Here is a 27,798-nt window from a genome sequence, read left to right as displayed (position 1 = left end):
AGGGGAATGCAAGGGGCAATAATAGGGAAGGGGGGATGAAGGGTAAGGTGGTGTAGGATGGGAGGGGTGCTGTATACGGAATAAGGCGATCATTATAAGTAATTGTACATGTGGGATTGTGGGAGTGATCATATTTAATGATCTTAAGATGGCCAAACAAGTGGATAAATCGACTGCAAAAGTCAGAAAGATACTTGACTGCATAAGGAGAGGAATAGTCAGAAGAAAGGAGGTGGGGGGTGAAGCGCAAGGGGAGGTGGAGGAGGAGGGGATGAGGGAAGTGATAGGCGGCAGGGGAATGCAAGGGGCAATAATAGGGAAGGGGGGATGAAGGGTAAGGTGGTGTAGGATGGAAGGGGTGCTGTATACGGAATAAGGCGATCATTATAAGTAATTGTACATGTGAGATGTGGGAGTGATCATATTTAATGATCTTAAGATGGCCAAACAAGTGGATAAATCGACTGCAAAAGTCAGAAAAATACTTGACTGCATAAGGAGAGGAATAGTCAGAAGAAAGGAGGTGATACTGCCCTTCTAAAGTCTTTGGTTAGATCTCATTTGCAATATTGTATACAGTTTTGGAGACCGCACCTTCTAAAGCATATAAACTAGTTGGAGTTGGTCTTGGAGTTGGTCCAGTGGTGGCTTCTAAAATGGGCAATGTTCTTCATTCTAAAGTATATGGAGACAGGCTTAAAGATCTAAACGTATATACCCTAAAGGCAAAATAGAGAAGATATGATTGAGACTTTTAAATATATTAAAGGTTTCCATGCACAGGAGTCATGTCTCTTTCAAAGGAAAGGAGGTCTAGAACAAGGGGGGTCATAGGGGGTAGATTCAGGAGTATTCTTAGAAAATATATCTTTACAGAGAGGGTGGTGGATAATGGACAGCCTCCCAGTAGAGGTTGTGGAGACAAAGACAGTATCTCAGTTTAAAAAAAGCATGGGATAAATACAGGGGTTCTCTGAGGGAGTGATTGGAATTATAAACTGAATTAGTCGGTGAAGATTGGCAGACTAGATAAGCCATATGGCCTTTTTCTGAGTGGCTTGATTGAGTGACAATGGCTTTGAAATCATTTTTGGAGACTGGAACGGCAGTGCAGGTGGGTCCCACGCTGGTTTAGAGAACACAGGCCCCAAGACTAATAAAGGTAATGGCCACTCCCTCCTTCAACTCTGGAAGACCAAATATTGTGGACACAGGATCTGCCGGGAGAGGAAAGCTAAGGGAGGCGTTAGGTGCATCGGTAGATGCAACAACTGGGCTGGCTATGGACAATTCTCTTTCTACAGGACTTTTCATCTTAAAACGGGTCAAATGTTCCCAGTCCCCCCCCCCCCCCCTCATGGTTATTGCTTTGTTTCATATTGGGCATTGTCACAGAGGGAGGTATCCGAGTTGATGACGGAAAATTAGCAGGTCAGACCTAAGGATAATGGGCCCCTAGTTGGCTGTGGCAGGGGCCTGGGATTGATGGATCTACCATTCTGGGAACTTGGGGGTAGTTTAGCTTGCTGAGCTTTGGCGGATAAACTGCCGAGGCTGGTTGGGGACTGCTAAGTTGTATTTAAAATGATACTTATGTTAAAGAGCTCAGGTACTAAATACAATAAAGCTGCATGATTTCCATTTTGAGTCTGATGTTTCTATTTGCATGCAAGTGGAAGAATGGGAACGAAAATTGAAGGTGATCCTGGGTTTCTTTGTGTTATGATAGGATTGTACACATTCTGGGCTACATGTTGCTTCAAGGTGATATAAGTACTACGTTTCTATGTTTATTAAAAATGAAGTGTTTTAATCTTTATCCTTTTACATGATGGATGTACTAGTTTCCTGCCACACATTGCAATGAAATAAGATTGAAACACGAGGATGTGGTTCATTGTGATTATTTTCTAAACTCTGCCATTTTTTGTGGGTGACATTTTATGGTTCTTGGAAAGAATTGTATGTATTGATTGCCTTTGAATATTGATAGGAAATTATTTTATCTTTGATTTTATTTAAAATGTGTGTTAGGAGGGTCACAATCAGTTTAACTTGGCTCCTAAGAAAATGTTGCCAAATTACTACGTTAACCAAGGAGAACCTTGGTCATTACAATATTTTAAAACTACTAAAGTCTGTTAAAGGGGGGGGTTTCCTTTCGTTACATAGACTTCACCCGAGCAGCGCTAAACACTCCCATCTATGCCTAGGGCTCCTCCTGTTCCTGCTCGCTTTCTGTCGACGGCTGCGAGGCCCCTGACAGCTGCGACCCGGAAGCAGTCGGGGGCTCTGCGCCGCTAAGCGGGTTGTGACGTCATAGAGGGGGGACGCCGGGAGGGTTCGGCTGCGCGGCGGAAGGGAAACAAGGCCGCGGCCTAGCGGGAGCTGCCGGCGGGAGAAGGCGGAAGCGCGGTGCCGGGTGGACAAGGCCGCGGCCTAGCGGGAGCTGCCGGCGGGAGAAGGCGCAAGCGCGGTGCCGGGTGGACAAGGCCGCGGTCTAGCGGGAGCTGCCGGCGGGAGAAGGCGGAAGTGCGGTGCCGGGTGCGGGCCGCTCTGTGTGTCCCGTCCTGACCTCCTGCTTCTCTGTGCACAGAGCGAGACGTTGCAGTAAGTAAGAAGGCTCCGCGTCGCCCACAACTGATTTACAGCCTGGCCTTGCTGTTTACATTTCTCAGGGACTGAAGGATGGAGCTCGGTTTCTTTTTTTTTGCTCTGAATGAGATCTGTAATTTGAATAATGCGTTTTGCTGTTTTTAGTTAATCTCTTATAGACCGTTCTTTCTTCTTGGGGCAGGGGAGTGTGACCCTTCTTCTTTGGGAAAGACTAGGAAGAAGGGGGCCTAACCCAGTTTCCCTAGTTTGGAGGGAGGTGAACAGTGGCGTAGCCCACAGCTGTGTGCTGGGATCCGTGCTGTTGAGTCCGTTCATTAAGATAAAAGGGAGACGTGAGTGAGGTGAGGACATTTGCAGATGTCACAAAGTTTTCAAAGTAGTTAAAACATAAGCGGACTATGAGGGAATGGAGGAGGGCCTTTTAAAATTAGGGAGCTGAGTTCTGAATGGGAAAGTCCAGTTTTCTGTTGGACCAATACAGCTGTTTATTTAGACTCTTTATATACCGTCGTTCCATGTAAAGAGCACAACGGTTTACAATAATGACATTCATATTATGCATTACCTATTTCGGCATTTTAATTAAAAATGTGTTGTAATTTACTGGATGAAAATACTCCTCCATCAGTGTAGAAATTACTTTATTGAGGTTTCTTACTAAAGAGATTATCTTCTCCTTTCCATTCACCAAAGTCCCATTCTTTGCACTATCAAGTATATTTCAGCGGGATCCCACATTCTCCTATGACAAGCAGGATGGTGGTCCTCACATGTGAGTGACATCATCACATGGAGCCTGGCACGGAAAACTTTGGCTGGCACAATGAACATGCCCAGCATGCCACTATCTGCGCGTTCACGCAGGGTCCCCCCTTCAGACTCTTTTTTTTTTTTTTTTTTTCCCGCAAAGTGTTTGCCTTGCGTTAGTGGAGCTCTGCTCTTTCATTCATTTTTTTCCAAAATATTTCTGTCGTTTTTCGACGGACTCTGCACCTGGTCCCTCTTTCACTGGTCAGTGTCCTTCCTGCTGCGCAGTAGGTTGAATTTTTTTTTTCCTTTGTTGCGGTCGATTCCTGGTGTGTTGCTTCCAGGTGGCCGCCGGCCATTGACCACCCGCCGGCTGTTTTTTCATGGCATCCAGTTTTCGACGATGCCCCTAGTGTCTACTGACCATGTCTATCACTGATCCGCATGAGGTTTGTATCCTCTGCCTGGAGGTGTCGCACAATGTCTAGGAGTGCACTCTGCAATCAAATGACCCCCCCCAAAAGGCCGTCGTGCCCGGCTAGATAAGATGGAAAAGCTTTTTGGGACCAAAAGGTCTGACCCATCTACTCCGGCATCGGGGGTGTCGACAGGGGGCCTCCGCCCTATTCTCGACCTCTGAACCTTGAACAAGTTTCATCAAAGAGAAAAAATCAAAATGGTCTCTTTGGGCACCTTGATACCACAGCCTGCAAAAAGGAGACTGGCTGTGCTCCATCGACTTAAAAGACGTCTACGCCCGCATCAAGATCTTCCTTAGTCACAGGAAGTATCTTCGATTTGTAATGGGCAGGGAACACTTCCAGTACAGAGTGTAGCCATTTGGCCTTGTGTCAGCCCCTCGTGTTTTCACCAAGTGCCTGGCAGTGGTGGGAGCGCACCTCGACGACTGGCTGGTCATGTGCGCCACTCAGCAGGGTGCACTATGCTCTCTCTCAATCTGACTGTTGTGGTGCTGCAGTCTCTGGGGTTTGTCATCAATTACACCAAGTCCCAGCTCATCCCAACGCCACACCTGGGATTCATCGGGGCCAAGCTTGACACAGTGCAAGCCAGGGTGTCTTTGCCCCACAATGAGCACTCGCCCCATTGTCCCTTGCGGGTTTGGTCCGCCGACGCCAGCAGGTTTTGGCTCGCCTTCTGCTGCCTCTTCTGGATCACACGGAAGCATCTGTCCGTGTTACCCCCCTTGGCCCATCTGTGCATGCACAGAGCCCAGTGGACGTTGCGGTCTCAGTGGTTGCAGGCGACCCAGGACCTCGATGCATGTGTCTGCATTACGCCACCTCTCCAGGTCTCCCTGTCCTGGTGGGAGGACCTGCCCAATCTTTTTTTCACTTTACAAATTTCAAGATTGTGTGAAAACTCATGTATTTTTTTAAATTCTCAAAGAAATCATCAGAGCCAAATTATTTAGACCTTGCCATAAATCTCATCCGGGGGTCTCCATAATATGTGTCAAATGGTGTCTATAAGTTAACAACTTGCAATGCTCCTGCTAAAAAAATGTGCTTTGTTTAAACATTCAGCGGCAGGCTTCTTTTGTTTTTCAAACAAGATTTCTCAACTGGACAGGGAGTCTAGTGCTGTTGATTCACATCTTGTCATCTAGCTTTTTACTGGGAGAGCCTTAGTCTTTGCATTAACCATCTCTCTCTGATGTATGATGCTCGAGATTTGAAGAATAAATAGACACATTACTTGGCTATATTTGTACTTATTGCTCTTGCAGGGGTTTTATCAATTAGAATTTTGATATTTTTCTTCCCTTTCACATATCCAGCTGTCTTAGAAAGGCATCATGGCCTCTGGAACCCTGGACGTGCTTCAGTCTGCCATCTCGGGCGGGTCCAGCGATGCAGGTTTGGAAGAGCCAAAGAAGATGACCAGAGAGGACTGGAGGAAGAAGAAGGAGCTTGAGGAACAAAGAAAGCTGGGTAATGCGCCGGCAGAAGTGGACGAAGAAGGAAAGTGAGTTTCTTTGAAGCGTGCTGCTCCAGCCTGGAATCATGACGTAAAACGGGGCTCCATTAGCAGCTCCAATGATCATAAGAAACATTTAAATAATAGAAGGGAACATGTAACCAGTCTGGCACGTTTTGGCTCTGAAAGATCAAATAATTTTTCTGTAGTTAGTGTATGAGAACATCTTTGCTAAACAGAGCCTATGGAATTGTAAGCTTTTATTTATATATTTTTTATAATAGGAAAGGCATTTTTTTTTTTTAACAAATTACTGCTGTGATGTAAAGGGCACATTTTTCTCCTGTAAGTGAAATTATGTATTACAAAGATTCTGTCATGTCGAAGTGCCTTGGTATTGTCAGACTTCTTGTACCTCAGGAGCAAGAAGTGTCCAGGGCAGAACGTGCAATTTATTGTTTTGTTGTTGTTCCACCTATTTTCCTAGTTTTCTTGTAATTTCAATAGATTTTTATTGCAACAGAAAGGTGTGAGCCAGCCCCCCCCAAACTTTATTTCTTTATGTCAGTAACAGCTGGGACACTAAGTAGGTTTATTCCGTAAGCAGAGGTTGGGAGAAATGGAGAATCTGGTGGGAATATCGAGTGCTACACCAGTTTAGCAAGTTTTATATACTTTTTCCTTGTTAAAATGACTTTTTCCTGACTGCAAAATCATTTTTTTGAAGAGAGTTGTGGTGTTATATGCTAACTTTATGTAGTAAAAACGTAGTTCGTAGCATGAATTTGTTTTCAAGAATGTAAAAATCATAGTTTATCGTCTGTTTTTTTAATTTAATGCATTTAAGAAATCTGATTTTGTTATCTGCTGTCTTGAAGTTCAGTCTGATCCATCAGACTTCTCTCCATGACACACATTTGGATGTGTGTTTTTATGCTGAAACACTAATAAGTATTTGAATAACCTCTATTTTTAGTTCAGTAGCCGCCTGTTTTAAGAATAAAGAAAAAGGGTTGAACAGGCTGAAATGATAAAAAAAAAAGTTCCCTTAACTCTGAATCCCTAAGGAATGTGTTTGTGCTTTCCCGTGCAGAGATATCAATCCTCATATTCCACAGTACATTTCCTCAGTACCATGGTATATAGATCCTTCCAAAAGGCCTACCTTAAAGCATCAGCGACCACAGGAAGAGAAACAGAGGGAGTATACTTCAATGGGCGAATGGTACAAGAGAGGAGTTAAAGAGGTAGGAAAGCCATCTTTTGGATTTCTCCCATCTTGGAACCTGAGTGTAGGAGTACATTGCAGTAACACTGCAACTGTCCCTTAAATTATATGTTCGCATGCCACATGCCCTCCTCCTGCTCTATATTAAAAGCTAAAATTTGATACTGGGGTATTAATTATTTGTAAAAATGCAGGCCTGGATGCACAAAGAGGCCTGCTTGGAACAACAGTTTCTGTCTTTTACCCCTCCCTAAGACCTCCAGTCAAACCCAATGGCCCCATCTGATTACTTTCCTTCTACCAGTCCCTTGACCTTATGGGAACAGTGGTGGCAGCATTATCAACAACAGATTGCGTGAGTACAGGGACTGAGCCAACCTGTGTTTGTAGCAGTGAAGATTTCCCCTTTCCTCCAGCATCCATGTGAGAGAGGGCCTGTGAGAGGAGTCCCTTCGTTCATTCACTCACTCACCGTTGGTACAGTTATCACCACCGGAGCCATAAGGTCAGGGGGTGGCAGGAGGAATCTGAAGTGACCAGGGAGGGTTGATTGAAGGTCTGCAGGGTGGGAGAAGCATTTGGGTATGGTGGTAGCTGGGGAACTGACGGTGACAAAGCCTAAATTTAGCTATAAATTGTGCACGGATATGTATGCTCCTTGGTTTTGTATCAGAAAGCTCTATGTAGTTTCAGTAAGATCTGCAGACTGTAATCATGTTTGTCAAGTGGCCCAGTTTATCCTTCGGTTGAAAATTTAATCAGTAGTTATTCAGCATTGTCCTTGTTCTCTATTATTACAATAAACCCCTTCACAGGAAAAATCGGTCATTGATCCCCATAGTAAGACTTGCCTGGAAGCTGTTATTTTTTCTCTCTGCGTATTTCTTGAAGTTGCTCACTAATGTGATAGTGAATACATGCTACAGAGCTGTAAGAAGACCTGCAATATTGCATCCATAACGTTTATATCCAAAGATGGCCTAACAGGAAAGGATGTTAAGAAGGAAACCTCCAGAGCTTACTAATCAAGAATAAATGATAAAATAGAACAAAAAAATGAATCTGCTGATGAGCTAGTCTCTTTCAGATTTCTGATTATCCTCCCAGTTGTTTTTTATTGCACCTTTTCCCCCCACCAGACAGTATGCCCAGTGCCTGCCAGAGTTCCCAAGTCACTAGATGGTCGGCAGGGGTTGCTCCAGTAGAGCCAGCTGTCTTGCCACCCAAGCATGGTACCCGTAGGCCCCTGTGGTCAGCAGACATGACAGCAAGTCTCCTGAGCCCTGAGTACAGCTCATTCCTGGTATGTAGTAAGGATATTTTTAATCTCTAGGGTTCCATTGCCACCAAATTTCGTCCAGGAGCCTGTGAAAATTGTGGGAGCATGACACACAAGAAGAAAGACTGCCTTGAGGTAAGCCAGGAGTCTGATGTATGGGTTCGCTGGCGTTTTGCTTTGACAGAAACTGGCAGTCAAAGAATGGGCCTTGGTCACTTCTTGTTTTCTGCTGTTAAATTCCTGTCTCTTGCTAGCATTGTTATTCTTGCTATAAAAGTAAATGTTGCAACGAGGGGAAGCCAATAAAGAAAGTGAATTTAAGAATAGCATCAAAACAGTTCAAATTCCTCTTCTGTATTGAATCCCCCTCATAAATGAGTGTTGAATGCTGAGTTTTTAGCATGGGGCTTAATCTGCAGTATATAGCATTGGTGTTCTGGGTAAATGTTTGCTTTGAATGCATCTTCATTCGCCTCCCTGTCAGTTAATTTCATGCTGAAATACATGGGATGCCTTGAAAAGAGGACTCGGTTGGAGTTCCAGGGAATGGAGCTCAAGCATGTTCCTCGTGGCCATCCTGCAAGCCGTACCTGTGGGTGGCACTCCAGGAGCCACATTGACCCATTTCAGCCTAGCCAGCCTTTGCTGAGCTGGAGAGGAATTTCAGCTTTTAAAATGAGCGGTTGAACATTCTGTAGATTTTCTAGCCCGATTAAGCTTTTCATTCCCAAAATGTCATGTGGACACCGGGTGTAACTGAAAGCTTTCTCGTGTGCTTCAGATCTGAAGTACATCCTTATAATACACAGGCTGGGGTTGGGGTGGTGTGTGAGAGCAGTGAAACCATTTGGAGGATGTAGGTTCTGGACCCTGTCATTAGACTGAATGCTGCTGCCAGGCTTGAGGAATAGCACTGGTGCCGCTCTCAGGATTGTTAGCTTTCCAGCTGTTTCCCCAAATATCTCAGGCTGGAGACGATCATATATGCTGCCTAGAATTATCATTGTTCACAGTTTAGATCATTTGGTTGCATCTCCAGTGTCTTTTTTTTTTTTTGTTAGCTTGATCACTGCAAGATAATGTTGCTTGTTTAGGCTTCCAGTGAGTGGAAAAGGCCAGATTTCCATTTTAAAAGATTTGTATCCCAATTTTTAAGTAGAATAGAGTGGGACATTATTATTATTATTATTTTTATTTTTAGAGACCAAGGAGAGTTGGAGCAAAGTTCACAGGCGCAAACATTGCCCCAGATGAATTCCCACAACCCCAGCTAATGTTTGATTATGATGGGAAGAGGGATAGATGGAATGGCTATAACCCGGAAGAGCACATGAAGATCGTGGAGGAATATTCCAAGGTTGACTTGGTATGGAGATGTTTGGCTGGTTTATTTGTGCTCTCCCCCAAGAAACAGTGCAACAGTGAGCTTGTCCAGAGCAATATATATATATATATATATATATATCTATCTCCCAGTTGGCAGTTTCTGATTTTCATTTGCCCATTTTCTGTTTTTATGCTGTTTCTCCCTGTTAGCATCTACACCAAGAGGCCTAAGCCTTGTGAGGTCCTACCCCATTCATCCTGTCTTCTCCTTTCCAGTGCTGGGGAAGAGAGAGCTGCATTTTTAAAGTACTTTACTACTGCTTTAGGAGGATTGGCTTTTGATAACCTTTTCAAACCATGTGCTCGATTACAGGCTAAGCGTACGCTTAAAGCCCAGAAGCTGCAGGAAGAGTTGGCGTCCGGAAAGCTAATGGAGCAAGTGGTAAGTGCACAAGCGAGGGTTTTATACATTGTAAGCCAGTGGTTAAATGTGAGTTATGAACCCACTTCTAGTCATGATTTTTGGCATTTGCATCTCGTATCTGGTTGGCAGAGATAGTAAAGGCATGCATTTGCCACCGAAGATACTCTTTGTCCTTCATTACCAGCAAGGCTTCCCCGACTAGCTAGAAAGCTCCTTTCCAGTTCCCAGGGCTATGCAATTGACCTGTGATATCATCATACAGAATCTTAACTGCTGGGTTTGGCTTCCTCAGTTAAAATAGTTTAAAATATAGTTGGGGGGCTTGTAACTTCATGGAATTAATGTCTCGTTTTTTTTCTCTCTCCTTTTACTGTGTCAGGATAGCTCTGTGCAAGCTGTACACACTGGAGGTTGATTACTAATGGTAAAGGCTTTGTAATTGCCGCCATTAATTAAAAGCCTTATTAGGAGGGTTCTTTTCCTCTTACTAATTTTTTCTTTTTTCACAAAACGTAATATTTCGTCTTAGTCCCGACACAGTGCTCGTGCAGTCTGAGGCTTTAAAAAAACCCAACAGATATTGTTTACAGAGCTGGCAACACTTTTTTGTCTTCAGTTTTCAAGATATCCTGTTGGGATATAATTGGAGGAAACCTTTAAAATAAGACCTTTCTTGTGCACTGTACAGTGCAGAATGTTTAAAAAGCTGCAAACTTTCCCGGGTAATGCAAACAGCCACCAGACTTCATCTGTTTACAAGGAGCTGTCTGCAGATGAGAGATGAACACAGAAGCTTGCAGTGCATGTACCTAATAATTAGTGAGGTTGCACGACTTCACATATGTCACGGAGGTCTTGTATAATTTTCTGGCTGTGACACGGTCCAAGGGGCTTCTGGGTCAGGGCATGAGATGCGACAGAGCCCCTGTGGGACAGGGAGTCCCAGTCATTGGTGACACCAAGGCCAGATTTCGGACCTTTGATTGCAGGGTCATAGAAGGCTCTCACTGCAGTGACTGGACTGACTTGGGAGGGGATATTTAAGGGGAGAGGTGTCATTCCATTGAGCTGAAAGCCCCAAGCAGTAGCAGGGAAACTGTGAGACCACCCTCCAGACTCCAGCTCCTCAAAAAGGCTGCCGCCTTCAAATATTTGGTTATATAGGTCAGAGATAAACTGTTGTATACAATATTTATTGCTTCACTAAAACCATTATATACGTAAGTGAAATGGCAAAATTGCTGTCAAATTCCTGCAGAAGTCACCTGTACAGAAATGGTTGTTGGGAATAAGAATACCGAGTAAAAGTTCTTTAAACTTGCAGCTTCTAAGTCTGGTGTCCTGTGTTGCTCTGTCATTTCCTCTGCTGGACCATCTCTCAAAGTGCAGGAACCCAAATGAGGCTTAGCAGAGGGTTATGGAGGAAATCTCTAGCACTAGACCTGTTAAAATGAGAAAAGAAATGCCAATAAAAAGTTGTGTGTTACCCCATGGTTGTGTAGTGTGTGTGTCGTATCCGTGTAAGTGGATTTCAGCGTAGCCAGCTTTCAGGTTGACTTTTATGCACTGCATTTAAATACGACAGACTTCCCCAGCCATTACACCCTCGGCGTTTGATCTCAAGCATTAAGGGACAGCAGCTGCCCAAGAAGAATTGCACTGGCCGACTGACGCTTGACCTACGGTGTCTAGGAACAACAGCTGTAACATTTCTCTTGTTTGAAGCTTTATCGTTATTGAAACAAATATTGCATGTACCGTATATACTCGCATATAAGTCGAGAAATGTATACCAGAAAATAAGCCCAAAACAACTGGGTCAGCTTATACATTGCAGACTAGACTTGTGCACAGTTTTTTTTTGTTTTGTTTTTTTCCCGTTTTGTTTTCGGATTGGGGGTGGGCAACTTTGGTTCCCCCCCCCCCGATCAACATTTTTTTTTTTTCCGTCAAAATTTGGTTTAAAAAAACCAAACAAAGCACAAACCTGCCCCAACCCTTCAAATTTCATTACATTTAAAGCTCTCCCGCTCCCGGGCCGTTGGCTGCCAGTAATCAAAATGGCGCCGGCGGCCCTTTGCCCTTTCCAAGGGACCAGTTCTACCAGTGCCATTGGCCAGCCCCTGTCCTATGGTGAGGGCAAAGGGCCACGGCACCATTTTGATAACTGGCAGCCGACGGCCCGGGAGCGGGAGGTCGCGTTGGGTGAGTCTTGAGGGGGGGCTTTAAATTTTTGACGGAGAAAATTTTCTATCTGAGGGTGGACTGAAATGGCCCACCCACAATCCGAAAACAAAACTGGCACAAAAAATACTGTGCACAGCTCTAATATGTGTGTATATTTAATGAAATTTGAAGGGCTGAGGTGGGTTTTGGGGTGTTTTTCTTTTTTAGGTGCACACTCCCCCGAAAAAAAAACAAACTAGCAAAACCACACAATTTTGTGGGTATTCCTGTTGCTTATTTGCTGTCTGAAATACAACGAAATAGGAAGTATCGTCTTTATTTCCTATTTCGTTGCAAATGACTGCACATCTCTAATGCATACTATGTTTTACTGCGTGTACTATAACGTTTCCGAGGTATGCGTGTACATATGCGCCAGCCGCCAAAACGGAGTGGAGTTAGCTGCAGAAGTTAAGCGGCTAACTCTGATTATTAGTTAGCCGCTTACCTTATGCTGCTAACTCTGTAACCGCGTGACATTTTTTTAATACGGACATTTCCTTTTTTTAAATTCTTATCGTCCTGTTTGGTCATTTTAAACCTCGGCAACACATGGGCCAGTGGGTTTCAATGGATTTTGATCTCAAAATTGCCCCATCGACTTACACGTGAGATTGACATACACGAGTATATACGGTAATAGTTCACACCTGACACAGGTAACATCATTTGAAAGACGCATGATTGGATGTCCTTCACTAGAGAGAACCACAAAATGAAAGGGCAAAACTATAGGATATTATCTGTGTAGTACAGGTTGTGACACTACTGCTCTAAAGTTGCAATCCAACTGATTGCCAGTACACTGATATCATAGTGGTGCTCAGGTGTACTGATCAGTGTCAAGACATGCTGTAAACATGGGATCATACAATATTTACCTTTTCTTGAATGATGTCAGTGAGCGCAGAACTGTGGTATTACACTGTGCATGCTGTTCCTTGGCCTTGCATATTAAGTCACGGATGCCATGTATAACTTTCTATCTGGATGTAGCTACCCCTTTAAATAGTTGCTTCTCCCTCTGGCATTTGCGCGCCGTGTGTGTGCACGCTCTGAGATTGTACATTGTTTTCTTTACTGCAGAATTCCTCAAGAAACAAGTGGGGAGAAGATGATCCAAATTTACAGACCGTAAGAATTTAATGAGCACTGCAAACGTAGGGCAGAAAATATTTAGTAACGTGAGTGAAAGAAAATAGGGCTTGGCCTGCAGAAGGATGGCTGATGTACATTTTGTAGATGTGAGTGTGGGAATGTTCATTCATATATCAAGAATGTGTGCAATAACATAGCAGAACGAGACTACACTGCTAACATTGCTAAGGCTATATCCAGCTGCCGGCTACTTGTAGGATATTGGCAGTTTCTTTCTTCTCCTTTGCACTTCCAGCCCTGCTGGAACCAGAACTGGGATCTGGTGCCCAGGAGTCTTCATTCCCAAGTGCCTGGGGATTTTCCAACTCGCTGCCCTGCCCCCCACACACGACCTAGTGCTGATCTTGAACTGAGAGCTCTGCAATCCCGGACCGTGAATCTGGTCATGGGGTGTTGCTGTTAAGCAATGACCATGACTCCTGCCCCACCCCAGCCTCCCTGGGGAGTGTGTGAACGCTCTCTCCGCAGTATCCCCAGCCAGCTCAGGGAACAGAAGACTCCAGTTGGGGATCAAACTAGTGGCCTTCCATGTGGCAGTGTTCAGCCCTTGCCATCAGGCCGGTCCATCTTCCTCATTCGCACACTCATCTTAGCCAGATGAACATACAAGATCTTTCCATGTTGTCCACACCCAGCATCCCTCTCTCCAGATGTCTAAAACTTTGTAAGAGGATGGTAATGGTAAAGGATAACGGGCAAGATTGGTGAATTAGGCAGAGAAATAGGATAAAAATAGCATTCCACTGTCCACAATCCAGTGGAAGCACGGAGAGGAGAGGATCACCTTGCTGGTGGCTGGAAAGAATCAGTAAGTACTGCTTGGAGACATTTTTAAAACTTGAAAGCATTGGGAAGAAGTAAACGATTAGGGTATATTTTGTGTGTTTTGGGGTTTTTTGTTTTTTTTTAATTATTTGTTTATTCATTTTCAGCTTACATAAACAGCAAAAACATGCATGCCAATGCAAAAATTCATATAATCACATTTAACCAACTATTTAAATACCTTATACTAACTCTTACATAAAGAAATATTTCTTGATTATACATCCAATTTATAAGGAAACTAGGAGATCCAAGATTCTGTTTTAAGGCAAGCAAGGAATAAATATAATTAAATCAGAAGGTTACATCACTTTTCTTAATCCCGTGGCCGGTTCAAGTAGCGTTATTTAAAGAAACATGTGGATCAAGAAATCTACGCAAATCTTGCGGGTCAAAATACAAATATCTTTGAGTACCAATTTTTAACACACATTTACTAGGGTAACGAATCACCATATATGCTCCCAGATTTTTTACTTCCTGGGACATCTGCAGAAATCTCTTTCTGCGAAGTTGTGCGTCTCTCGTTATGTCTGGGTAAACCCATACTTTCTCACCAAGATAGTTTTTCTCTATTTCGCAATAATAACCTTAAAATAGTGTGTCTATCCGGAGAAAACACAAATCTTATACACAGAGTTCCCCGAAATTCAATTTGTTCTTCCATGGATTGCTCCAGGAATTCTGTTAAATTTTCCATATCTTGTGCTTGTATCTCTAAACTCTGTTGCCCTTTTTCTGTCGTCTTCCCAGAATTTATATAGAAAATCTTCTCAGTAGGTGGAGTAGCTTCTGAAGATAGTAATAAATTTTCCAGTAAAACCTTTCTAAATTGTTCCAACGGGGATATCATTTTTATGTGTGGAAAATTGAATATTCTCAGATTTTTATACCTTGCTTGGTTCTCCATATTTTCAATTTTTCTTGTATTAATCTCTTCAGCTTGTATTAATCCACTCTGGACTACTTTAATTTGAGTAACTTGTTCTTGCAGTCCTTCTGTCTTTTCCGTGTGTTGAATCACTACTGGGTCCAACCTTTGAATTTGAATTTGTGTTGCTGACAAAATACTGGACATATTTACTGTCGAGGTTTTTAATTCTAGTAATACTGTCCAGACATTCTCCAAAGTTATTTTTTGCATTTGATCCGCAAGTGCTGGAAGAATAACGCTTACCGGACCTTCTTGGCAGCGTTCCTGCCTCATATCTAAGGCCGCCGCCATGCCTTCCTGCCCCTCTGGCGTAGATGTTAACGGTGAAGCGATTGAGATTTTCACTCCGCCCTCTCTCAGCTGCTGCCGCGGAAGGTTTCCGGGAGTCGTCGATACCGAGCCTGCCTCTACAACACATTCCCCCGTTCTCCACCCCGACAGGGCCTTCACCTTCCACCTCTACGGGCCGGGCACTCTGACCCGAAGGCTGGGGGTTGTGTGTGGCTCGGCGGCAGGGGCGCCACGGGAGCTCCAGGGCTTAAGGTCGTATTCGGGTCCAAAGCCGCTGGGATTTGCTCCTGCCCAGCGGCTACCGCAGACACATCTCCCGGAGACATATTCACCGACTTGAAGAATCCTTTTATTACCATTTGAGACAAGGCAGGAATTGGGGTTGTTGGGGTTTCAACCCTGACTCTCCCTTTTCTCTTGGTATGAGGCATTTTTTTGAAGAAAAACTTACAACACAAGAGCTCTTCCTCACCTGACCTTCGTTCAGATCGCCCCCGTGTGTTTTGTTTTAAATAGGTTGTCAGAAAGACAGGCAACAAACAGCAGCTATGCAGGAACAAATATCACCAGTCCTCGAAAATCATTCATCAAACAATAAAATCAAGGAATATAAATCAATCATATTAGTAAAAACCATACATATAAAAATATTTCCAGTGAGCTAAGGAATAGAATAACATCCAATAATTCAGAGTTCATGCAAAGTTTTAAAAATTTTCCAAACAAAATATTTCAAAATGGCAGACACAGACACCCAATAATTAAAACTAATAACAATGGAAAATTCACCGCTCTCCATATCTGAAAAAATTTAATTTCTAGTCATCCTGAATATAGAGTGGATTAGTGGGGCAGCCCAAACTTTACACACACGCAAGCCATTCTGCTGCTGCTCTTTGTGTGCCAGCCTCTGTGCTAATCAAATCTCACAGGGCCAGCACTTCCACTGTGCTGACCTTGTGCATCGCAAGATCATTATAGAGCAAGTGCTAGCTGCACATGTTTTGGATAGTGCATGCCAGCACCAAAAAGGAGCATTTACCCATTCTAGACCACTCATGATTTTAAACACCTCTATCATATCCCCCCTCAGCTGTCTCTTCTTCAAGCTGAACAGCCCTAATCTCTTTAGTCTTTCCTCATAGGGGAGCTGTTCCATCCCATTTATCATTTTGGTTGCCCTTCTCTGTACCTTCTCCATCACTACTATATCTTTTTTGAGATGCGGCGACCAGAATTGTACACAGTATTCAAGGAGTGGTCTCACCAAGGAGCGATACAGAGGCATTATGACAACCTCCGTTTTATTCAACATTCCCTTCCTAATAATTGCTAACATTGTTTGTCTGCTTTGTTGATTGCCGCAGCACACTGAACCGACGATTTCAATGTGTTATCCACTATGACACCTAGATCTCTTTCCTGAGCGGTAGCTCCTAATATGGAACCTAACATCGTGTAACTATAGCATGGGTTATTTTTCCCTATATGCATCACCTTGAATTTATCCACATTAAAATTTCATCTGCCATTTGGATGCCCAGTTTTCCAGTCTCACAAGGTCCTCCTACAATTTATCACAGTCCGCTTATCTGAAAAATTTTATATCATCTGCAAATTTGATTGCCTCACTCATCGTATTCCTTTCCAGATCATTTATAAATATATTGAAAAGCACCGGTGCCAATACAGATCCCTGAGGTACTCCACTGTTTACCCTTTTCCACTGAGAAAATTGTCCATTTAATCCTACTCTCTTTTTCCTCTCTTTTAACCAGTTTGTAATCCAGGAAAGGACATCGCCACCTATCCCATGACTTTTTACTTTTCTTAGAAGCCTCTCATGAGGATCTTTGTCAAATGCCTTCTGAAAATCCAAATACACTACACCCACCGGTTCACCTTTATCCACATGTTTATTAACTCCTTCAAAAAAAGTGAAGCAGATTTGTGAGGCAAGACTTGCCCTGGGTAAAGCCATGCTGACTTTGTTCCATTAAACCATGTCTTTCTATATGTTCTGTGATTTTGATGTTTAGAACACTTTCCACTATTTTTCCTGGCACTGAAGTCAGGCTAACCGATCTGTAGTTTCCTGGATTGCCCCTGGAGCCCTTTTTAAATATTGGGGTTACATTAGCCACTCTCCAGTCTTCAGGTACAATGGATGATTTTAATGCTAGGTTACAAATTTTAACTAATAGGTCCGAAATTTCATTTTTGAGTTCCTTCAGAACTCTGGGGTGTATACCATCCGGTCCAGGTGATTTACTACTATTCAGTTTGTCAATCAGGCCTACCATATCTTCTAGGTTCACCGTGATTTGGTTTAGTCCATCTGAATCATTACCCATGAAAACCTTCTCCGGTACGGGTACCTCCCCAACATCCTCTTCAGTAAACACCAAAGCAAAGAAATCATTTAATCTTTCCACGATGGCCTTATCTTCTCTAAGTGCCCCTTTAATCCCTCGATCATCTAACGGTCCAACTGACTCCCTCGCAGGCTTTCTGCTTCGGATATATTTTAAAAAGTTTTTACTGTGAGTTTTTGCCTCTATGGCCAACTTCTTTTCAAATTCTCTCTTAGCCTGTCTTATCAGTGTCTTACATTTAACTTGCCAACGCTTATGCATTATCCTATTTGGTTCTGTTAGATCCTTCTTCATTTTTGAATGAAGATCTTTTGACTAAAATAGCCTCTTTCACCTCCCCTTTTAACCATGTCGGTAATCGTTTTGCCTTCTTTCCACCTTTCTTAATGTGTGGAATACATCTGGACTGTGCTTCTGTCATCACCTGCTATGTAAAGTAGCTGAAGAGGAATAGGGAGGTTGTGCTTCTAATTTCTCATCTCTCCATTTCAGGAAAGAGATCATAATAGTGAAGATGAGGATGAAGATAAATACGCGGACGACATTGACATGCCAGGACAGAATTTTGATTCCAAGAGACGCATTACTGTTAGAAATCTGCGAATCCGTGAAGACATCGCTAAAGTAAGTGAGAAACTACAGTAACCGATGTCAGTGTTAGGCGCACAAATACGTTTTCTGAAATTCTTTTGTCAGTAGTTAAAAATATTAGTAACTTAGTTTTAATTGCAGCTATTTTGATTGATGAATTTTTGATAGTCTGTTTTGTTGAGGAGAGGTCTCTGTCAATGGGCTGTATTCATAGTTGTAGGAACATATCCTGAGAAAATGCCTTGTTTTGAGGCACTTTAAAAGTGAATTTTAACTTTATTATATACTGACTTTTGACGTATATAATTTTTGGTTCTTTTTGCAGTACCTGAGGAATTTAGATCCCAATTCTGCTTACTATGATCCTAAAACGAGAGCCATGCGAGAGAACCCATATGCCAATGCAGGAACAAATCCAGAGGAGTATGTTTGTTTTTTATTTTGTTTTTTGCATGTATTTGGATGGGGGTTCCAGCTTCTTTTCATGTTCTTCATAGGCAAAGAAACTTGACACAGGCCCCCATGGGTGGTGAGCAACAATGCACATCAGTTAGGATTCCTCCAACACATGCATTCACTAGAAAAGGACTCAACAAGGTGAAATGCTCATTTTTCAGCAGTAGGGCAGGCAGACAGATTCATCTAATCTTTTGTATCTCATTTCATCTTTTTGTAAGTCTGGGAATCTATCACAGCATTAACCACTCTTGTGATGACCTAAAAATGTATATTGCATTCCTGTACATACTCCAATCATTCCAGACCAATGGGTGGTGCATCCCTACCAGCAGATGGAGGCAGAGAACTAAAAACCTTGAGGCACTGCTCCATAACCGAGTGTGCCACCTGCAGTCCCTCAGTATCTCTCTGACTCCAGCAGATGGTAGAGGTGCAAACCTGCAGTCAAGGGTTTAGTTAAAAAAAAAAAAATACTTAAGCCTCCAACGCTGATCATTAGGAAATGAATATCTCATGGAGAGCATGGAAAGAATGCATTTTACGTGCAAAACTTGTGTGTTCCTTTTATTTTTTTTTTTCATTCTTTCATCCATGTGATCTTATCCGTGCAAACAGAACATTATCGTAGGGGAAGCAAAGAGCCGGGAGCTAGCTGGAGAAATGTACAGTTAAAATAAAACCAGAGCTGGCTTCATAGTTTGGTGCAGGAGACTCTGCTTTGAATCTCCTGGCTGGTTGGGGTACGGGTGCTCGTGCTCCAGGGATGGAGGAAAGGCGGCTTCTAATCATGTGCTAATCCCGACGAGCAGACCAGCAGCCGTGAGGTGTTCCATCTCAGAGGAGTCTTCAGTCAGTAAAAGAACTTGAATCACCTGGGCAAAGGGAAGGAAAAAACGTCACGAAGGATGTGCATTCGTTTGGAACAACAGACAATATCATTGATATGTTGTTGTTTCTTTTCGGTTTTTAAACTAAATGATAGAAAAAATAAAATTTAGTGGCTTTTTTGTATCTTTTTTTTTTTTTTGCACACTATTTGCAAATAGTGCGCAAGGTACTCCTCAACAAACATCCCGACCTGGGGGGTGTTCCGAGACTCCTTGGAGGCAGCCGTTTCCCCCCCCCCCCCCAAAAAATTGTAATACTTATTAAAAACAATAACCAAAAAATCGGGTTACAGGCCCCGCTTCTGACCTTCAGTCCCTCCTCTTTGTAAAACATAGTGCCCCGTGGTAGCTTCTCACTCTCCCAACCCCCCTCCTGGACTTGCCAAAACATCCCTGGTGGTCTAGTGGGGGGGCCCCGAGTGTGACCCCCCTCCGCTCCCGGACCTGCTAGCTGCCATTTGCCTCATCATATGACAGGGGCAATCTGTGCCATTGGGTATCACCTGTCACATGAAAGGGGCAAAGTCAGTTGGTGCCATTTTGAAAAAATGGCAGCTGCCAGGAGTGGTAAGGGTCACTCCTAGGTCCCACCAGTGACGAGGGGATGGGGGTGTGGAGGGTGTGACCTGTGACTGGGGTTTTATTTTAACAATTATTACTATTTTCATGGAAATGGCTGCCTCCAGGGGTGGGGAGCATGGGACAGAGGACTCCATAGAAGAAATATGTTTTTCTTGTGTTTGGTTTTGGAAAATAGCACACACTATTTTCCAAAACAAAAAAAAAAGACACTTAAAAAGAAAAACTATACACATGAAACAGCATACAAAACTAAATGCCATTTGCTCTTGTTCACTCCCCAGCAGTTGCACTTGCTGCAGAATTCATCAGCGATTTCAAATGGTAGAAGTTAAAGGTCAATAATTTGAGCTCCAGTTTCAAATTTTGATCTGCCCTGCAAGAATAAAGATCTGCAGTTAATTTTGGAGGCTAGCGAAAACTTTGCATGTAATGGCAGAGAAGGGAAATCTTTCAGCAGACTATTACAGTGCTGTATATTGTTTTTTCATAGGGTCAGTTATGCAGGAGACAACTTTGTTCGTTACACTGGAGATACCATCTCAATGGCGCAGACTCAGTGTAAGTAGATGTCGCCCTGTAGGAAACGTGTTAGAACCCTGTTTAGCGATCTCTTTATACCGCTAACAGTGACGTGCTAGCACTGTAATTGTCCTGCTTAAATAGCTTTCTGTTTAAGGGCCATTCCCTTGCTTTTTCTCATAGTGTTTGCATGGGAGGCTTACGAGAAGGGGTCAGAAGTTCATCTTCAGGCTGACCCTACCAAACTGGAGGTCTTGTATAAATCTTTCAAAGTGAAGAAAGAGGATTTCAAGGAGAAGCAGAAGGAAACCATCTTGGAAAGGGTAACCATACAACAATAGTAAAACCAAATTTGTGTAAAGGTCTCATCTTTTCAAAACAAATAACCTGTAAAAGTATTCCGGAAGCAGCTTAGAGGGTCGTGCCCTGCATACTTATCAGGTACCGTAGAGAGGCTTCCTAGAAGCAGGCTGAAATAGGAAGCGCAGTTGTGTGTTCAGTCATCGCTTTGTACCTGGAATATCACCGGGCCTGGAAATGCTTTTCTCCTTTGGCAGTACGGCGGAGAGGAGCACTTGGATGTCCCAGCTCGAGAGCTGCTTTTGGCTCAGACTGAAGACTACGTGGAGTATTCCAGGCACGGCACCGTGATTAAAGGCCAGGAGAAAGCCATTGCTCGTTCCAAGTACGAAGAAGATGTACTCGTCAACAACCACACAGTAAGCCCGAACTGGCCAGCAGCACTCCCTGCATGGGTTCCTAGCTCGATCCGGGTGGGGCTGCAGAGAATCGTTTCACGGTGTTGGCTGTGCGAACGCAGATGTGTAACGTTTGTGGCTCTTCAAAGGGAATGCTACAAAATCTCCGTGAAGTTTCTGCTAATACTGTGCCCTTGAGTGAATGGGGTGACTTGGATGGAGTGGCAGTTACTACCCTAAAAAAATAATTTATAAAAAAGCTTGCTGGGCAGACTGGATGGACCACTTGGGTCTTTTTCTGCTGTCATTACTATGTTACTATGTATTCTGTTTGTGCTTTCATTGTAAACTTCACTTGAAAGAATATAACATTGCACTGCAGTGTGTGTGTGCTCAGAACATTTTGGGTAATATTTAGTTGTTTGCAGTAACTGTGTGTGTATCCTTTTGTCTTTTTGCAGTGTATATGGGGTTCCTATTGGAAAGAGGGCAGATGGGGATACAAATGCTGTAACTCCTTCATCAAGATGTCCTACTGTACTGGGGAAGCTGGAAAAGAAGAAGCTGTGAGTTTTCAGATTTGTGTTTAAGGGCCTGGGAAGAGCTTCTGTTTCTGGTCCAAAGTTGCAAGGTTCGAGTGTTTTCGGACAATGTGACAACAGTGGGGTACATCAGCCTTCAAGGAGGAATGAAGAGTCCCACTGTGGCTCGGGAAGCTGAGCTGCTATTTGTGTGGGCAGTGAAGGGTGTGGATGATTGATGCGTTCATAATATTTCCATAACATTGGGGAAAAATGAGCAGTGCACCTTTAATAGACAGGCATGCAGGCATCCATGCAGATTGTGCTCCGCCATTCTCATGTTTCATGCTGAACCATGAGTGCAACGCTCAGCGTCGCTGAGCCATTGTCCTGGGGGCTGCTAGAATAAGGGGGCCGGTTCAGGGGCAGTGGTGGCAAATGAGGGAAAGGTGATCAGGTTCCTCCCTCCCCCAGTCCTCGAGTGTGGAAGAGTTGGTGAGGGGGGTGGGGAAGGAAAGTCCTATGTGCCTGTGCCCCAGATCTTTGACGTACCTAGCGATCCCCCCCGAGGCATGTTGAATATGAGGAGGGGGAGAGGAAGTAAGAGGGAGAGAGAGTGCACCACAGACCCCATTCCGCCAGCCATCCACCCTGCTTCTCTAGGCTGGCAGATATTTGGGGGAAGCAGAGAGTAGGGTTGCCAACTTTGGAGAAATCTAGAAGTATTATTACTGACACCCTCTCTGTCAGGTGTTCTGCCCTCCGCCTTCTCTCTTCTCCAGCATTTCAGGTGACCGAAAGGACCCGACATGCTTACCCCGCAAACAACTGCGAGAGGCTTCTTCCCAGTCCTTTGTGGTCCTTCTCTTGACAAGTTTGGGGGAAGCCCCGTGATAGCACAAAGCAGCCCTCCAACCAAAACATATTCCATCTTCCACCCATCGGTATCCATAGGGCTAGTTTTGGTCCAGTAAAAACGTATTCGTCAGTCAGTTGTGCCCTTTTCAGCTTTAGTTTCTGAGATAGCTGAACTTCACTGGGCAGGCAATGCTGTTGTAAAATCTGAACGGATCTGCAAGCACATTTTCAAAGCAAAACTAAAATGCAGGGCTGACTGGCTCTTGCAAACCCCCCCACATCATGAATCGTGTGCAGAGATTTCTTAATGAAATCCCGGGTGCTGTCTGCCAGCCCTGCCTCCCCCCTTTACCTGCGGTGTGATTGCCTCCGAGTAAATACAGCAGAAACCCCCATGGTGCTAATTCCTTCATGTCATTAAACAGAATGCAGATGCTGCTGAGCCAGATGTGCAGGCAGAGGGAGGAGAGATTATGAGCCAGACGAAAACTCTAATGGAGGTAGGTGTCTGTAACAAGCAGCATATCTCTTTGTGTTTGGGTCGGGCTTTTCGCACGGTTCAGAAGCCCCGTGGTGCCGTGGGTGTTCACTGGCAGCTGTTAGGTACGTTCTCTTCTCCAAATAGTGTAACATCAGCTCTTCTGGTGAGCATGCAGTCTATGGCACGGTCGGAGCCCAGCACAAGTACACCCTGCAGTCAGCTAGTAGTAGCTGTCGCTATCTGGCGGTGTTTGGGACTTTTTCTTTCTCTGCAGCACTCCCATCCCTCTAAGTAGGAGTTGAACTTCAGAGTTGAAGCTGGGCCCAATGCTTTGCAATACCATAAGAGAGCAGGTCATAAGTGGCATAAATAATCGGTTACCCTGGGTTACAGAGATGGTAACTATATCATTCAAAATCCTCAGTGTCTGCAAGACCCGCAGTGTGTTCCTTTTTGCATGGGGTTGACATGAATTCATAATCCTTTTTCTGTTAAAAGCCTAGATTTGCTTGCAGACCTGTTCTGATGCTTCGTTTTATAGCACTGCCAGCGTGCACTGTACAGGGTAAATGTCTTGGTCCCTGGCTTCTTCCCTGATCTTATAATATAAATCTGAGCACCAGTAACCGCAATAGCTAACTCGTTGGCATTGCTTTGCATGCTTTATTATTAGGCCACATAGTTGGGCATGGAGTATCTTCCCTAACTAAACAGGCCCCTTTTCTTTTCTGCTAGCCAATTAGCCTTCTTTACTTGTCCTCTTAAGCGAAATGGCAGGCAGTGAGGTGCGCTAGAATGAAGGCATTACTCATGGTGTGAACTGTAAAGATCGGAGCGTGCAGAGGGTGACCTAAAGCAGCCAAACTAGTAATTGATCACTTTGAGAGGATTGCTGTCTCTTCTCATCCCATTGTCAGATAAGCTTCTGAATCTCTGACAGGTAGCTTCTCTTTCATTTGCATGGGCTCCATTTCCTTTTCCAGTTGCATCAGGAGAAACTGAAAAAGAAGAAGAAGAAGAAGAAGCAGAGGAAGAGTGCAAGTTCTGACAGCGAGGGGGAGGAGAAGAAGAGGCAGGAGAAGCTGAAGAAGGTGAGGCTCTGCCCTCTGCTGACACCTTGTGGCTGGAGGGTTAGTCTCCACTGGCTTTAATGACGCTGAGCCTGTGGCTGCCTCCGTAATTTGGCCAGCGGTGCTCTTTACCTGGTGTTGCCTTCTGTCTTTTACATTATTATGATGGGAGAGCTTAAAGGGTGAGCACAAGTGTATGTATTTTTCCTCTCCCTCTGCTCTTTTGGCTTTCCCCTGTTGGGGCTGCAGTGCCTTCGTTCCAACTTCCTGTCTAGATGGATGATGGCGGCAGGGGGGGGAGGGGCATTTATAAACCAGGGGAAAGAACATTGCATAGTCATGAGGGGAAGGCTCGTGGTGCTGTAGAGGCTGGCTCTGGTCTGAACTGGATGCCTAAAGGCTAAAAAAAAAAAAATGAACCTTCCCACCAAAGGGTTTATATATCCTCACCAAAGTGGGCTGAAGTTGCCACATTTCTAACTAGCAGTATTGAAACATTGCCTTAAGAGGTGAGATTTATGTTCAGAAGCCAAAATATCAGCTGTGAAAGTGAACCAGCACCATCCAGTTCTTCTGTTGTCAGGTGCACTGATTTTATCATCTCTCTTCCTAGGATGTTTTCTCCCAAAAGCCTTTTAAAAAAAAAAAACAAAAAACCTTTTGGGCCATGGCTTGCTTCCTTAGTCTGTGAGCTTTCTGCCAAGTCTGAGCCAGCTCCCACTGGAGCCCTTCTTCATGACGAGCTGGGATTTCCCCCTTCATTTGAGCCTTTCTCTCCCTCCCGTCTAGCCCTGCCTTGGCAGTGAGAGCCCTTGGCCCAGGGGCTGCAAAGCCACAGCTTCCTTCAGACCCCGCTGCACGTGCGCTCCGAGATGGGCAGGATTGATTGGATTTCCTCACCCGCGCTCTGAAGGACCTTTCTTAAAGGCGAAGGCTCGGGGGGGAGCTTTATTATTTCATGGTTGTATTTATTTAGTGAAGGAGACACTGCCATCTCGTGCTCCGTCAGCTTTGACCAAGCCCTTAAGCCTTAGATCATTATGGTGCCGCTTTTCATGGGGTGGGTGCGTGAACATAAAATGTTAGAACTGAATAAACCTGGCAACTTTCTAATGCTTTTCCAAAGCCCCCCGATCCAGGCTCTTAAACAGACATATTCTTTATTAATAGGTTAATTACTTTGCTGTAAAAGAAGTGGATATTTACATGATTTTTCTCCAAGAGACATGGTACCATGTCAGCTTTAAAGCTGGCTTTATTTCAGACTTTCTTCCTAGTACCTGGCCTTCCTCTGCAGTTCTCTGAAAACGTTTGTGCTGTGATTTCAGGCACTAAATGCAGAAGAGGTCCGCCTCAGACACGTTCAAGAGATGCTGCAGTTAGACGAGCGGAAGAGAGCCTACAACAGCATGTACGAGACGCGGGAGCCCACCGAGGAGGAAATGGAGGCCTACAGAATGAAACGCCAGAGGCCGGATGATCCCATGGCCTCGTTTCTTGGACAGTGATTTTAACTTAAAGGAGGTGTGCATTACTCCTGGAATGTACAGACTTTGAAAGGGACAAGAGAGGGACAAATTGTGCCCACCAGTTTTCACATTCTCTCCCACTTGGTCAATTAGTTTGGAAATCCACTGCAGGAGCAGAACTGCTTTCCCTTTCCCTTCTGTCTCAGGATAAAGTGCCCCAGTGATTTGGGGCATCTTCAAATTGCCGAGTATTTCTATTTAAGGGAGTCTGTTGATCCAGAACAAGGGAAGGTAGCTTGGAGGAAGCTGCAGGAGTCTCTCGACTCCGAGGTCCATATTCAGATACAGTCTGGCTAGCAGAGTTAGCCGGAGAAACTTATCTGTCTAACTTTGGAGGGTTATTCAATAGGGAAACCACACTATTGAACACAGCCGGCAATCTTTAAAGTTAGCTGGCTCACTATAGAGGCCTAACTTCAGGACCTCTCTTTGGCCCAACAGGACTTAGCTGGCTAAGTCATTTGATGAATATTGACGTAAGCTAGTTAACTTGGCCGACTAATTCAGTGCCTTGCAGTTATGTCCTGGAAATGCCCCTAACTTAACCGGCTATATTCTAGCCTCCTGACTTATTAGGTGGCTAGAATTTAGCCGAATATGTGCCCAAGTATTCATTTAGCTGGCTAACATCTGAGTTTGCCGGCTGACTGCTTTTGCATAGGGGCCGCCCTGCTTTAAATGCATTACAAATAGCATTGGATATTTTAAGATCCTCAGGGTGGAAATGTTGAGCTGCACAGGTATAAGCATTCTTTCAAGAGAAAGCACAACTGAAAGCTTATCGGTGCTGTGCAGTCTATACATGGGGCACTGACGTTGGTTGCTACTCTGTCTTGCACGCACCAGAGCTTCAGATTTGTGGTGAGGAAGAACAGAGCCTTTATTTTCCAGCCTAGCCCTGTTTTAGACCCAAAACAGATTCCTGTGGCCTCCTTCCTCTCATCAATTGAGTCCATTGTAAAAGGAGGAGGAAAGGGGAGAGACTGCCACAGCATCAGCCATTTTCCTCCTCATGTAACAGGCCTACTTCCAAACGAGAGAGAGTGTGTGCGTGTGAGTCTCTCCTCCCCTCAGAACTTGGGGAGAGCCACACCAGATTTTTCAGACATGTCAGGGGTCCGAGGGGAACTCACATAGGCATGCGGATGTCTCTGAAAGCGGGCGCCATTAGCTCTGCGTGGAGCTTGTTGGCTTATCTTTTGTTTTATTTTCCCGGTGACCAGTTTAGAGCCTCAGGCCCCGCTTTGCTATCGTCCTGCTCAGGCTTTTTCCTTTGGTTAAGGGGTCTGGCTGCTCTCGCTGGAAGAAGTTGAGATTTTAACTGTTGGAAAGCCCCTGGGTAACTAAACCTTTGTGACTTTAAATTTTGCACCAATTTCTAGCTGGTTTTGTCTTCAGCAAAGTGATATTAAAAATGTTTAAACTAAAATCTTGTTGATACATTCCTAATATTCAGACTTGATCATTTGCAATGTATTAGACTATATCACAATTTTAGTTTGGCTTTTTTCTTCCCCCATTATTGTTGTTGTGGCTAATTGGCTATTAGTGAAAGCCATGACACTGATGACTGCTGCTCCCGATTTAACATATAGACTCTGGCCTTTGCTTAGGGGACCTCGTAGTCTGATTCAAACCTGCCAGCCCCCTGCTCATCTCCTGCATAAGAGGAGATAACACTGGGGGAGGGAGCCACTGAGCTTGCTGGCTTGAAGCAGGCTCTTAACAGGGTTGCTCTTTACTGAACTTTGTTAGTTGTAAGTACGGGGCATTGTGAGGAAATGAATGGTACATGAGAGGCTTGAATGAGCCACATGGTCAGGGGTGCCAGGGATTCCTCTGGAGAAGAGGAATACCTTCTCTTATTCAGCACTTTGGGGAGTCGGGGGGTTCATGTTTTTGTTATATATGTATGATATTGTATTTTATCAAACTAAACTATAATAAAATTCAGGTAAAAATACTCATAAAAGCTTGTCTATACTGCATTTCCGAAGAATAGAAACCATATGAATTATCCCTTTGGTGCTTGGAGATTGACTTTCTTGGGCCCTGGAACAGTTGATGGCGTGGCCTTGAATTTCAGACTTCATGTTCCCAGAACAAATAGTTCCTGCAGGCTCTTTCAGTGCTGCATTTGAGTTCACCCTTTTTCTGAACATGGGGCCTGACCTGTTTGGAGGTATGAGGTGGGAGGAAAGCCTGGATGATTTGGGCTTCATCTGCTGGCTGG

General features: G+C 44.2%; 1 protein-coding gene across 1 annotated transcript; it reads left to right on the top strand.

The window, feature by feature from the left end:
- Nucleotides 1-2,267: 2,267 nt before the first annotated feature.
- Nucleotides 2,268-27,531, top strand: SLU7 (SLU7 homolog, splicing factor). The gene is made up of 16 exons (XM_029583598.1): nucleotides 2,268-2,610; nucleotides 5,165-5,352; nucleotides 6,398-6,551; nucleotides 7,866-7,946; nucleotides 9,013-9,177; nucleotides 9,511-9,579; nucleotides 12,874-12,921; nucleotides 17,863-17,994; nucleotides 18,287-18,384; nucleotides 20,380-20,447; nucleotides 20,592-20,731; nucleotides 20,966-21,127; nucleotides 21,568-21,672; nucleotides 22,911-22,985; nucleotides 23,950-24,057; nucleotides 25,365-27,531. The coding sequence occupies exons 2-16, from the start codon at nucleotides 5,183-5,185 to the stop codon at nucleotides 25,542-25,544; spliced, it is 1,755 nt and encodes a 584-aa protein (XP_029439458.1). The 5' UTR covers nucleotides 2,268-2,610; nucleotides 5,165-5,182; the 3' UTR covers nucleotides 25,545-27,531.
- The last annotated feature ends 267 nt before the right edge of the window (nucleotides 27,532-27,798 follow it).

This window comes from Rhinatrema bivittatum, chromosome 18, assembly GCF_901001135.1.
Source record: "Rhinatrema bivittatum chromosome 18, aRhiBiv1.1, whole genome shotgun sequence".
NCBI lineage: Eukaryota > Metazoa > Chordata > Amphibia > Gymnophiona > Rhinatrematidae > Rhinatrema > Rhinatrema bivittatum.
Note: the sequence above shows the minus strand (reverse complement) of the source record. Positions and strands in the feature narration are given on the sequence as shown.

What these genes read in the sequence shown, in the direction of transcription:
- SLU7 (XM_029583598.1), top strand. Translation starts at nt 5,183, where the DNA reads ATGGCCTCTGGAACCCTGGACGTGCTTCAGTCTGCCATCTCGGGCGGG. An exon ending in ATGATCCAAATTTACAGACC is followed by an intron (nt 12,922 to 17,862) that starts GTAAGAATTTAA and finishes TCTCCATTTCAG; the next exon opens with GAAAGAGATCATAATAGTGA. An exon ending in GCAGGAACAAATCCAGAGGA is followed by an intron (nt 18,385 to 20,379) that starts GTATGTTTGTTT and finishes GTTTTTTCATAG; the next exon opens with GGTCAGTTATGCAGGAGACA.